General features: G+C 45.4%; 1 protein-coding gene across 2 annotated transcripts; it reads left to right on the plus strand.

The window, feature by feature from the left end:
- The first annotated feature begins 9,589 nt into the window (after nt 1-9,589).
- On the plus strand, nt 9,590-12,041 carry GPR6 (G protein-coupled receptor 6). 2 transcript variants are annotated; one of them, XM_025383734.1, is made up of 2 exons: nt 9,590-10,246; nt 10,415-12,041. In XM_025383734.1, exon 2 carries the CDS (start codon nt 10,433-10,435, stop codon nt 11,519-11,521), a length of 1,089 nt encoding a protein of 362 aa, XP_025239519.1. In that variant the 5' UTR covers nt 9,590-10,246; nt 10,415-10,432; the 3' UTR covers nt 11,522-12,041. The 2 variants fall into 2 exon arrangements, with proteins under 2 accessions (XP_025239519.1, XP_025239518.1); XM_025383733.1 differs by having other exon boundaries at nt 9,590-9,795.
- Nucleotides 12,042-12,537: the final 496 nt, after the last annotated feature.

Here is a 12,537-nt window from a genome sequence, read left to right on the forward strand (position 1 = left end):
ACCTTTTATCTCCCCAGAAGTTCTCGATCCTCTGTCTTCTCTAATAAATGACAGAAAAGCTCCACTGTAAAGCCATGAATGTGTCTTTCTGAGGCTAGAAGGCTCAGTGGACATTATCTTTTAAAACCACCTTTATAAAAATGCAATGTCCAGGATGATCAAAACTAAAGTTAGAAAAGAAAAAATGGAAAAAAAAAATCCCTCAAATTGGCTGTACAAAGCATTACTGTCTACAGTGGACTTCATCAGCTCTACAAGTACAGCATTAGGTCCCAACAGATGGGGTAAAGAATGGATCATTCAACTAAGAGGAAATTGAAATTGTCTTACAAAAAAGACAAATATTTAATGTCATTGGTAGTCAAATAAATATAATTTAATTTTTAATGAGGTACCACTTTGCCCATTAGATTGGAAGATTATTTTAAAATAATAAAACCCAGTGCTGGAAAAGCTGCAGAGAAGCTGTTATGTTCACAGAGTGCTATTGTCATTGTAAATTATTACAATCATTTTGAAAAGCAATTTGGCAGTGCATTTGAAGAGCCGTGAAAATGTTTCTGCTCTTTGGCTGACAATTTTCACATCAATAATCAAGCAAAATAAAAATAATTATGTGCATGAAAGTAATCTTGGTAGGGTTATCTACAATAGCAAAAATACAAGCCATTTAAATGTCGAACAGTAGGGGAATGGTGAATTAAACGGTGCCTCGTGTCCTCAATGTAATATTGTGCAGCCATCAGAATAAATCCTTCCATTTACCATCTCATGTTTATCTGATGTCCTCATCCCCAGATTGCGCAATGAATCAGGAGGCAATCCCTTGGTTTTCTGGCCCCCTACTTAACTTTCATGTGTGGCCCCATCTGTGCTTATCCTTCTGCCCCTGCCCGCTTTCTCAGGTTAATCTCTCCACCTGACTTGCAGACCTTCCCTATCTTTGTTCGCCACCATCTCACTCCCTCAACTACCTCCTCTCCCGGAAATCAACCTTAGCCACTTGGCTGTCTCTTTTCCTTTCTTGTTGCTTTCGTTTTCAACAAAAAGCTCTCCCTTGTACCTACATCTCTATCTAGCTACTGCCTTATTGCTCCCTCCCACTTTAAGCCCACCTTCTTGTTAAAGGCACCTGCACTGACCTTTCTCACCCCTCACTGACACACATTCACTTAAGCCTAGCTGCCCTGTGCTTTCAGCAAGGCCACCAACAACATCCTCATTGCTGTGTTCAGTGAATAGTTTTTCCTTCTTGACCTTAGCCCATTTAGCCTCCCAGGGTGTATTCTGACTCTCCTTCTCCTGAAACCACTCTTCCTCTGATTCCCACAGCCCACTCTCTTGTCTCCCACACTCCCTCACTGAGGCTGGGATTCCATCATATGTCCTGCCTTTCTTACTGCTCTTCTCAACATCCTTTGTGGTTACCTCTTCCTCTACCCATCCTGTAAAAATAGTATTCCCAAAGGGACTGTCACTGGTCCTCTTCACTTAGGTTCATCAACTCTCTTCAACTGGAGTCAGATATGTGGGATTCAAATTCTGACTTTCTCACTTTTCAAACATGTGGCAAAGTTATTCTACCTCTTAAGCATCAGTTTTCTTTCCTGTAAAATGGAGATAATAATAGAACCCACCCCATAGCATACCTAGTAAATGTTACACATTCAATGCATGCTAGCTATACTTCTTCTCCTTTTTCTTCTTCTTCTTCTTCTTCTTCTTCTTCTTCTTCTTCTTATTATTATTATTATTATTATTATTATTATATGATACCCTACTCTATTTTTTCAGTCTATACTTTGCTGAGCTTCAGAGCAACTCCTGTATTCAATGTCCTACTGGAGGCCTTTGCCTGGCTGTTCTTCCTCAAACTCCGTATGTCCACAATTGCATGAACAATTTAGCTCCTCCCCAACCCCATTCCTGACCATATCTGAAAACTGGGAGACATCCTTGATACGTTTTCTCCCTTTATCTGTATTTTTCTCCCTAGGCATGTCCCATAAAATACTCCAAGTGGATTTCCCCAAGCTCATGCTCCAACCACCAGAATGGTGAAATGCTAACGTTGTAAAAGCTGAAAACTCCAAGATCATAGAGGAGCCCAGGGCTGTAAGATAAAAGGAAGTGGGGCCCCGGACTGACAATGTGAAAGGCTGCCTGCCTGGCAGAAAGGCCTGCTTTGAATTTCATGTAAGAAACAATCACCTAGTACTTTATGCCACCAAGATTTTTGAAACTATCTTTCATAGCAACTAGACATACTTCAACTAATATAAGTCCAAAATATCTGAAGGATTCATGAACTACTCCAATCCCCTCTGTTACAACCCTCCGTTAAGCTTTCATAATCCTTGTTTTAGTAGATCATTGTAAAAGCCTCCTAAAAGGTGTGTCTGACTTCACTCTTACCTTTCTCTAATCCATTCTCCATACAGTTGTTGGTGGGGCCTTCATAAATTGTTAGAGGATCCCAAGTTTGATTTTATCCACCATTCCTGCTTAAGGAGATCTGGCACTGATCCCCCATTACCTTCAAGATAAAATCCAACTCCCGCTATGCCATAAGAGGCCCTTCATGAATTGTCTCCACCTACCTGGTGTATCTCTGCTCCTGTCCGTTTGTCTTCCTGGCCAGCCAGAATTAACTACCCACAGTCTCAGTGCCCTGTGCCAGGCTTCTTTGACTGCAAGTCTTTGGGTGCTCAGCTCCCTCGGCCTGGAGGAACACTTCTGTGTCTTCCTTACCTAGATAACAGTTACTCATCTTTTAAGATTCACTTTCCCTGAGAGGCCTTCTCTGACTCCTCCAGGCTGGGTGAAAGTCTCTTGAATGCACTAATTACCCTTATATTCACATCTTTTATAACATGCATTACACTGTCCTCATAAAATCTGTTTACTTGTCTCTGAATACAGACAATATTTTGGCATCATTTTCTAGCACAATGCATAGCATATAGTTAGCACTCAATAAATGCTTTTTGAATGAATGACTAGGCAAAGTATAAAAACATAATTACAATGCAACATAGAAAAAGAAGGGCAATAAAGAGCTGGGTGTGGTGGGCCATGCTTGTAATCCCAGCTACTCAGGAGGCTGAGGCAGGAAGAACACTTGAGCTAGGAATTTGAGTCCAGCCTGGGCAACATAGCGAGACTCCATCCCTACAAAAAAGAAAAGAAAGAAAAGAAAAATATTAACAACATACCTTTTATTACTATGTGAAAATTTGAATTGTAAACTGTATGTATAGTACACTGCACACTATGCAATAAACCTACATGAAATATATATACATGTGGATAAATTTTGGAAATAATCATTCAAGAGACATTTATTTAGCACCTACTCTGTGCCAGATAATACTAATGGAAAGATTAATTAGAATTGATCCATCCTCTCAAAAAGTTTACAGTCTTGGGGTGGGGGGGCAAAGCAATCTTGTTTAGCTGGTGGTAATATTGGGAAATGATTTTCTTTCAAAATTCTCTTTAATTGTTCAAAGCACATTTAAAAAACAGAAAACAGTCTATCAAATGCTGCTCATGTAATACTGAAGTCATAAAAATTCAACCTCCATTATCTTGAATCCATCTATCCACGGTAAATCCTCTTTGAGTTTTTGAGTCTGCCTACACACTGTTGCACACTTTGATCCATGTTTGGTTTTGCTTCCCCACAAGATTGTCAGTCTCTTGTACACAGTGGATTTGTCTGATTAAACAGGTGCTGGGCAGCCCTTGACTGGCTTAATTTTGCTATCTAGTTTAAGGGCAGCCTTTCTTTTCATTCAAAGCAGAAACATTGGGGTAAGGTGGGGTAGGGAAAAGTCTATGCTAGAAATGGAGAGGAACCTTTTTTGAATTACTCAACTCCAAGCCCCTGCTCACCTGCCCTTCAGGGAAACTGAGGGGAGATGAGAACTGTGGGAAGGGGAGGCACCTGTCCCACCACATGGGGAAACCCCTGACCACGTGCCCAGTGTCCTGGAGGCCAGAGTTGATGATGACAGTGCTGCTTCCTTTTGCATGGTTCATCAGGCCTCACTTGCCCTCTTGGCCCAGACAGGGATAGAAAGAGAGGGAAATCTGCTCGGGGGGCCTGATGGCCATGCCAGGGAAGGGTGAGGGAGAGGACCATCCTGTTCTTTCCATCGACAGCTCCAGGACCTGTCACGGTCCCTGGCAAACAGCAGCCTTTAGTAAGTACGGCGCTGGTGAAATGAACCCGTTCAAAGCTCAAGGCTCCTGCTAGTGCCCTGTGTACCTGTGGACAACTTCATCTCTCTGAACCTCAGTTATCCCACCTGCAAAGATCGTAACCTTAAACTCCATGTAATCGTCTTGAAGAATAAAATGAAATAGTAAGTGTGAACCCATGGAAGGAGCTTCAAAGCACTTTGAACATGTAGGGTCTATTTGAGGGTGCAGGGCGGGAGGAAGGAGAGGAGCAGAAAAGACAACTGTTGAGTACTGGGCTTAACACCAGAGTGATGAAATAATTTGTACAACAAACCCCTGTGATAGGAGTTTACATATGTCACAAAGCTTCACATCTACCCCCAAACTTTTCTTTTTTTGAAAAAAAAAAGAGAGAGAGAGAGAGACTCCAGCCTAGGTGACACAGTAAGACTGTCTCTCTTTCTCAAAAAAAAAAAAAAAAAAAAAAGGCGGAGGGAGCCAGAGACCTTAACAGACATCTCACCAAAGAAGATATCCTCATGGTACATATGCATCTGAAAAGATGTTCCACATTACATGTTATCAGGGAAATACAGATTAAAACACAAAAAGAGAGAGAGAGAAAAGAAAATGGAGGGCAGAGGGCATGGCAGATTGGAAGACTGCCTCTGTGTTCATTTTCAAATACACTAATTACACTAATAGAAACAACTTTCTCATTAACATTCTCATAATCAGTAAAGTTGGTGCTCTAAGTTGTAATATTATACATTCCTTCATAAACTCAATAAAGTTATTGTCACTCTTTATGAAAAAAATGCCTTTAAATGTTATGATTTATTTCTCATGCAAAATAATGTTCATTAAGTGAATTAAACTCCAAATCTCAACTTTTCTGCAGTGTTCTGCAACCTGTGGACATGTGATGATAATAATGGTGCTCTGCTCCTTATCTAAATTTGGTGGGAACATCGTTGATGCTGACCTCCTAGGATAGAAGCCCTTTGGAGTGGGGACTGCACACCTGGCATGAGGTAGGAACATCCCCCATGTGTCTGGACATGCTGAAGAAGTAGGTACCATAGAGCACTGATGCCTGAGGGTGAGGGGCACCTCTGGGAGCAAGCAGAAACAGAAAGAAAGGAGATATTTTTAATATAATTCATCTTCCTCGGCATGTGTCCCCAAAAGATTACACTCCATCCAACACCATGGATCTGGACAAACAATGTAGTGTATTCAGTGGCATTTTGTGATTTCTGCCTCTTGTAGCAACAATCTTTCGTAATAAACAGCTTCATACATCTCACCAAGCACTTGCTGTCTTCCTGAGATGTCAGCATAAGCACCTGGGTACCATCAGATAGACTTACACTTCCCAGTTGAACACTATACTGCTTATCTCCAAGAATCAAGAACAGGGAGTGTGTGTGTGTGTGTGTGTGTGTGTGTGTGTGTGTGTATGAGTACGCAGATGCCCAGAGAGAGAGAAAGAGAGAGACAGAGAGACCACAATTTCTTTCCAGTGTGGGTCTTTCCAATGTCATTTTATAAGGTTCTGGACAGCTTGGCTGGCTGCAGTCCTGATATTATAAAACAGAATTGATTTGCAAGGACTTGAGCCAGGAGAGGGCACACCTGGGAGGCAGCTGTGAGATCAGCACAGAGCAAGGGGGCAAATGCTGAGGTATCTTGAAACCTACAGCAGAATAAAGGGTTCGGGGCAACCTGAACCAGAGCCAGAGTTTAGTGCTCCCTGATGGGACTATTGAATTCATCAGGGCCAAGAGAGAACCAAGTGCCAGCCTTTATCTTGAGAGAGGAAGGAGGTTCTGTGTGTGTATGGAAAATTAAAGGTCCGAAGAGGAGATGTAGTCAATGTGTTAAACCTGAAATTACACTGAATGACTGACTTACAGCTGGATTCTCACTGAAATTTCTTTATTGCAACTATTCCAAAAAGATATCCACTATTTCAGGAGTTTCACTACACACTAAACTGACAAAGTGATTGTTTAGATGAGTGTTCTCAACCCTGAGTTTTCTTTAGAGTCTTTAGAAAATACCCACTCTAGACAAAATGAATCAGAATTTCTGGGTGAGGGATCCAAAGATGGGTAGTTTTAAAAACCTTTCTATATAATTCTAATATGCAGCCAGGATTGAGAACTGATGGCTTAGGCTGAGATGGGAATGAGGTACCAAAGGAAACTAGAGAAAGAAAGATTGTGGTTGAAAGGTTGTGATTCCTGGGTTTAGCCTCAGACAAGAAAAGTTTCCTCATGTTTATGCTTAAGTGCCAGAAAAGAAAGAAACAAGACACCTCAGCCTGTGATGAGTTGGTCAAAGGGTTGGCAACAATGAATTTAATCTGTGACTACCAATCAGAAGCCAAACTCTGAAGACCCCAAAATATAAACAAAACTAGACAAGCTGGTGGATGAATAATACATTTGGTTGTATGTTTCAGTCAACTATCAAGGATTCACAGAATAGAAACCCACTTAAGGTAGCTGAAGATTAGGAAGGTTTGTGGTAGAGACCCAAAAGGTAATTTCAAAGCATCAAGGGATTTGGGCTTCCAGAGCCAGGAACCAGACACTCAGGGACTGAGGTCACTCCTTTCACCTCTCGGTCATTTGATCTCCTTCATCTCTGTTCCTCTTCACACATCTGCTTCCTTCTTCCAGTGCAGTTGGCTTTCTCTGATTAAACATTTTACACAAGGTCCAACATACAAGTGATTCAGCTCTAATTTATCACTATCTTTCATGTCCAGAGCCCAACACTGACTCACCATTGTTAAAGTGTTTCTTAGTTCAAATTTTTAGCAGAAAAGGATCTGGTCACTAGTCCAGCAAAGGACAGCTGATCTTACCTAGCTTCAGGCAAGGTGTCAATCTCCTCCCATAAACTAGGGTATGTGTGGAAAATGTCTTGTGGTTCACAGGCTGAACACTTTAGGAGACCATTGGAAGGGCAGGTGCTTATATAGTAGCTATAGGCAAGGCAAGTAAAGAAGTCCATCTAATTTCCATCCATAACTGATGAAACAGACACATTTTGCTTTCCCATCTTCTACCTTCCAAATATGCGTGGATATGGGGGAGATAAGGAGGGGCTTGAAAGAACATGCCCTGTCCGCACAGGACCTAGTCTAGCATCTAAGAGAGGTAACCACAAATTGGCATCACTCAAAGTCAGTCTACAAATCCTCAACCAGCATTTATGTGCATGATTCTACATGTGTTGTCTTCCTCTGGAAATCACTGAGAAATCCATTGTTGGTAATGTTGAAGCTTAAGGATATTCAGAGATCCTGTGATAGGTTCAATTTTAACCTCGTACTTTCTGCTATACTGTGGCGTGTGAAAATGGAACATACTTAGACATTAAGGAGGAGTCTCCTACCCTTGGGCTTTTATCTGATCATTTGGAAAATCCTCAGTTAACATGCTATTACAGTGGTTTGACAGTTCACTTGACAGCTCTGAAATAACATTCTTGACTCTTAGATGACAATCTTGTACTGAAACACAAAATGGCTCTTTTCAGAAATTTAGAACTTCAGCCAAGTTTTGGGTTCAAGAAAATAGTGGTGTGTGGATTTTTTTAAGCTCCCCAAATGGATAAATTGTATGTGAACTCCCTTTATGTCCAACATCAGCTATTGCACCAAATAATTGAACTGTCATATGTCCTTTGTTCTTGTAATTCAGTTCGGCTGCATTGAAGCAGGAATAGTCTGGACTTGGGGGTCATGTTTAAAGGCAGCAACCTAGGGTAAACTTATCCTCCAATCCACGGACAGTCTGAGTATCTTTTTCCCCTCTTTGGAGGTAGAGGCAAAGTGAAAGGAGGAGAAGGTCCACAGGGAGAAGCAGGGGGAGCACTAGCAACAAATGTTGCCAATTTTCACTTTTCCCATACCGTGTGGTCCTGAATACTATGGCTGTGGCCTCCGTGCGATGCCATCATACCAATGTGCAATCATCTATTTTAGAACCTCAGATGGCATCAACTATTTTAGCTCTTGCCCAAGTACAGCTATTGCACATTCTGGAAGAAGAAAGAGAAGGAGAAGAAGACTAATACTCATATCTTACTGACAAAACAAAACACCTTTAAAACAAAAGGATGATTTATCTGGGCTGAAAATAAAGCTCCTGCCTACTGAAGTCTGGTGCAGCTGAGTTATCACTATTTTCGTCCTGTAATTTGTTTTATAGGGAACTAATTAACAGGGCAAAGTCTGAAGCCAAGAAAGTAAATCCCATTTTGCTGTTTTCCTTTTCTCTAGCAAGATGCAGACCTGGTCTTTAATTAAAGTGCAAGTTCCAAGGGTACTATCAGCTACCGAAATGGGGAAACACTGGGCAGAAAAGATCAGGGTGAAACCTGCTGTGTAGAGCTCAAGAAAGATAATGGCAAAGAGAGGAACTGCACAGGCAACCTCCAAAAGAAGAGATTGTTTTCCTCAGATGTCCCCTTCTTATCCATCTTTTATCTGCTCCCCATAACTCAGAATTTCTTCCCTGGCTCTACTCAACTGAGCATGTACCACAAACATCCTTTTTAAAAACTGGATTTCAGGCCCGGTGCGGTGGCTCACACCTGTAATAACAGCACTTTGGGAGGCCGAGGCAGGTGGATCACATGAGGTCAGGAGTTCTAGCCCAGCCTGACCAACATGGTGAAACCCCATCTCTACAAAAATTAGCTGGGCGTGGTGGCGCACACCTGTAATTCCAGCTACTCCGGAGGCTGAGGCAGGAGAATCGCTTGAACCCAGGATGCAGAAGTTGCAGTGGGCCGAGATCGGGCCACTACACTCCAGCCTGGGCGAGAGTGAGACTCTGTCTCAATAGATACATACATACATACATACATACATACATACATACATACATACATAAAATAAAATAAAAAGTGAATTTCTTTTCCCAGATAATTCCTGTTTTGGGAGCGGTGTTTTTTTTTTTTTTTTTTTTTTTTTTAAGGTAGCTACTTTCCCATCAAACACCCCTGTCCCAACCTCCCCCTTCTCTAGGGTTTCTTTTTTGATCTGATCCTTCGGTGATCTTTGAGGTTGGGCTTTGCTGCCCGGCAGGTGCCACTCATCCTTCACCCCTCCCCTCCCAGCTCACCCTCTTCGCCGCCTGGTCTCAGGGTCTTCTTCACTCCTTTCTCCCTCTCTTTGTCTCTCTCCCGTCCCATTCCTGGAAGTTCTGGACTGGAGGTGACTGCTCTGGTTTCTCCTCCCTCCTAGGACCCTCAGATAGTATAGGGGGCAAGGGGAGTGCGGCGGGGAGGGCGCAGGATGGGTTGGCGAGGAGGGTGAGTGCTGGGTTCGCACCGGGAGCCGGGAGCCTGACGTCACCACGCCCTGCCTGTCAATCTCCAGCGCGCGCAGCTCGCAGCCGCCTTTTCTGCCACCAACTGTGTCTCTCACTCGCGGCGCCGGCACAGCGACAGGCGCCCCGCACTTGCCTCCTTCCCGGCCGGGCCGCCTCCTGCAGGCAGCTGCTCAGTCCGCGCAGGGAGCTCAGCCCGGCGCCCCGCCTCAGCGCCCATGACCAGCGACTTCCAGAAGTCCTGACGCTCCAGGTGAGCGGCCGAGTTCCCCAGGGAACTTTGAGGATGTGGGGAGAAGGATAGCCAGGGGACGGGTCTTTCCAGAACAGGAGAAATGGAGCCAAGCTTGACTCCGACCCTCCACTCCCCCCATACACACACCCTAGTCTCTCCTCCCAGACCCCTTTCGCAGGGGTCTCTGGGCCCCAGGGCGCTCCAAGCTTCGCAAGGGCAGAAACTTCGCTTTCAGCACCACGGACAGCGTATCCGCTGCCAAGCTCCCTGGAGATGTCCTGGTCGCGCCGCCACAACCCGAGCGGGACTCTCCCAGGATGACACTCCTAGCTGGTGCACTCGTATGCGTGTGCAAATACAGGCATCCTTGGAGAATTGATCCGTGTGCATGTGAGTGCATGTTGTCCTGGTGTATATCTGTGCAAAAACTCAGAAGTCCGCGTGGGTATTTCACTCACTTACTCAACAGGTATTTATTTTGGGATCTCACTTAACCCATGATTCCCCGATTTGCTCTGGGGTCCCAGGGTGGGGTGGACAACTCAAGTGGTGCAATGCGAGAGGAGGCTCTATGCGTGGGAAAGTTTCCTGGCAGCCTGAAGGGTACACCTGACGCCTGCACTCCCTCCCTATGCAGGGTGCAAATCCGGCCGCAATGAACGCGAGCGCCGCCTCGCTCAACGACTCCCAGGTGGTGGTAGTGGCGGCCGAAGGAGCGGCGGCGGCGGCCACAGCAACAGGGGGGCCGGACACCGGCGAATGGGGACCCCCTGCTGCTGCGGCTCTGGGAGCCGGCGGCGGAGCTAATGGGTCTCTGGAGCTGTCCTCGCAGCTGTCGGCTGGGCCACCGGGACTCCTGCTGCCAGCGGTGAATCCGTGGGACGTGCTCCTGTGCGTGTCGGGGACAGTGATCGCTGGAGAAAATGCGCTGGTGGTGGCGCTCATCGCGTCCACTCCGGCGCTGCGCACGCCCATGTTCGTGCTGGTGGGCAGTCTGGCCACCGCTGACCTGCTGGCGGGCTGTGGCCTCATCTTGCACTTTGTGTTCCAGTACGTGGTGCCCTCGGAGACTGTGAGTCTCCTCACGGTGGGCTTCCTCGTGGCTTCCTTCGCCGCTTCTGTCAGCAGCCTGCTGGCCATTACGGTGGACCGCTACCTGTCCCTGTATAACGCGCTCACCTATTACTCGCGCCGGACCCTGTTGGGCGTGCACCTCCTGCTTGCCGCCACCTGGACCGTGTCCCTAGGCCTGGGGCTGCTGCCTGTGCTGGGCTGGAACTGCCTGGCAGAGCGTGCCGCCTGCAGCGTGGTGCGCCCGCTGGCGCGCAGCCACGTGGTGCTGCTCTCCGCCGCCTTCTTCATGGTCTTCGGCATCATGCTGCACCTGTACGTGCGCATCTGCCAGGTGGTCTGGCGCCACGCGCACCAGATCGCGCTGCAGCAGCACTGCCTGGCACCACCCCACCTCGCCGCCACCAGAAAAGGTGTGGGTACGCTGGCTGTTGTGCTGGGCACTTTCGGCGCCAGCTGGCTGCCCTTCGCCATCTATTGCGTGGTGGGCAGCCACGAGGACCCGGCAGTCTACACTTACGCCACCCTGCTGCCCGCCACCTACAACTCCATGATCAATCCCATCATCTATGCCTTCCGCAACCAGGAGATTCAGCGCGCCCTGTGGCTCCTGTTTTGTGGCTGTTTCCAGTCCAAAGTGCCCTTTCGTTCCAGGTCCCCCAGCGAGGTCTGAAGGGCTCGCTCCGTGTCCTCTCACCAACACCACACCCCCAACAAGCCAGCCTTTGGTAAGCTTGGTACCTGCTGATGAACTCTGAGATCCCAATGGTGTGAGTCTGACTGTGGAAAGAAAAAGGGACTAAAGAGAAATTCAACAAACTCACAAGGACAAAGAGGCTTGTTGGCACTTTACATATACAGTGTATACATGTGTACATATATATACAAATATTTGTATCTTCTGGAGGTGTTCAGGATGTGGAGCTTCCTATTCTGTGAAAAACCAAGAAAAAGATACGATTGTATACTCAAATTGTACATCACATTTGTCAAACGAATACATTCCAATACTGCTTAATTATAGCACTTTATTTTTAGCTGCTGAACTGCCAGAACAGTGTTGCCATTTTCAAGGGCAGGGAAAAGGGAGTAAAAGGTGTATTTTTGTTGTATGTGATAGAATATTTTGCTGCACATGCATCAAAAAATTACAACATATTTTGTACACGAATAAACCCATTACAAGAATGTAATTTGAGGTATGTGACTGACTATAGAATTACTATTAGAAAGCTGAATTATAAGTGTGTAAGTGTCTTTATTTCCTTTCTTTCTTGTTTGCTTGCTTTCTTGCTTTCTCTTGCTTGCTTTCTTTCTCTTTTGTTTGTTCCAGATAGAGTCTCACTCTGTCGCCCAGGCCTGAATGCAGTGGCCCAGCTCAGTGCAACCTTGAACTCCTGGGCCCAAGAAATCCTGCCTTAGCCTTCCTAGTAGCTGGGACTACAGGCATGCCACAGCATGCAGCTTACTTTATTTATTGTCTTAAGTTTTTAAAATTTCAATAGATTTGAGGGTACACATGGTTTTTGGTTACATAGATGAGTTCTTTAGTAGTGAATTCTGAGATTTTTGTGCACCTGTCACCTGAGCAGTGTACACTATACCTGATATGTAATCTTTTATCCCTCACCTCCCTCCCAACCTCTCCCCACTCCAAGTCCCCACAGTCCATTATATCACTCTGTGTGG

The sequence above is a fragment of the Theropithecus gelada genome, chromosome 4 (assembly GCF_003255815.1).
Source record: "Theropithecus gelada isolate Dixy chromosome 4, Tgel_1.0, whole genome shotgun sequence".
NCBI classification, from domain to species: Eukaryota; Metazoa; Chordata; class Mammalia; order Primates; family Cercopithecidae; genus Theropithecus; species Theropithecus gelada.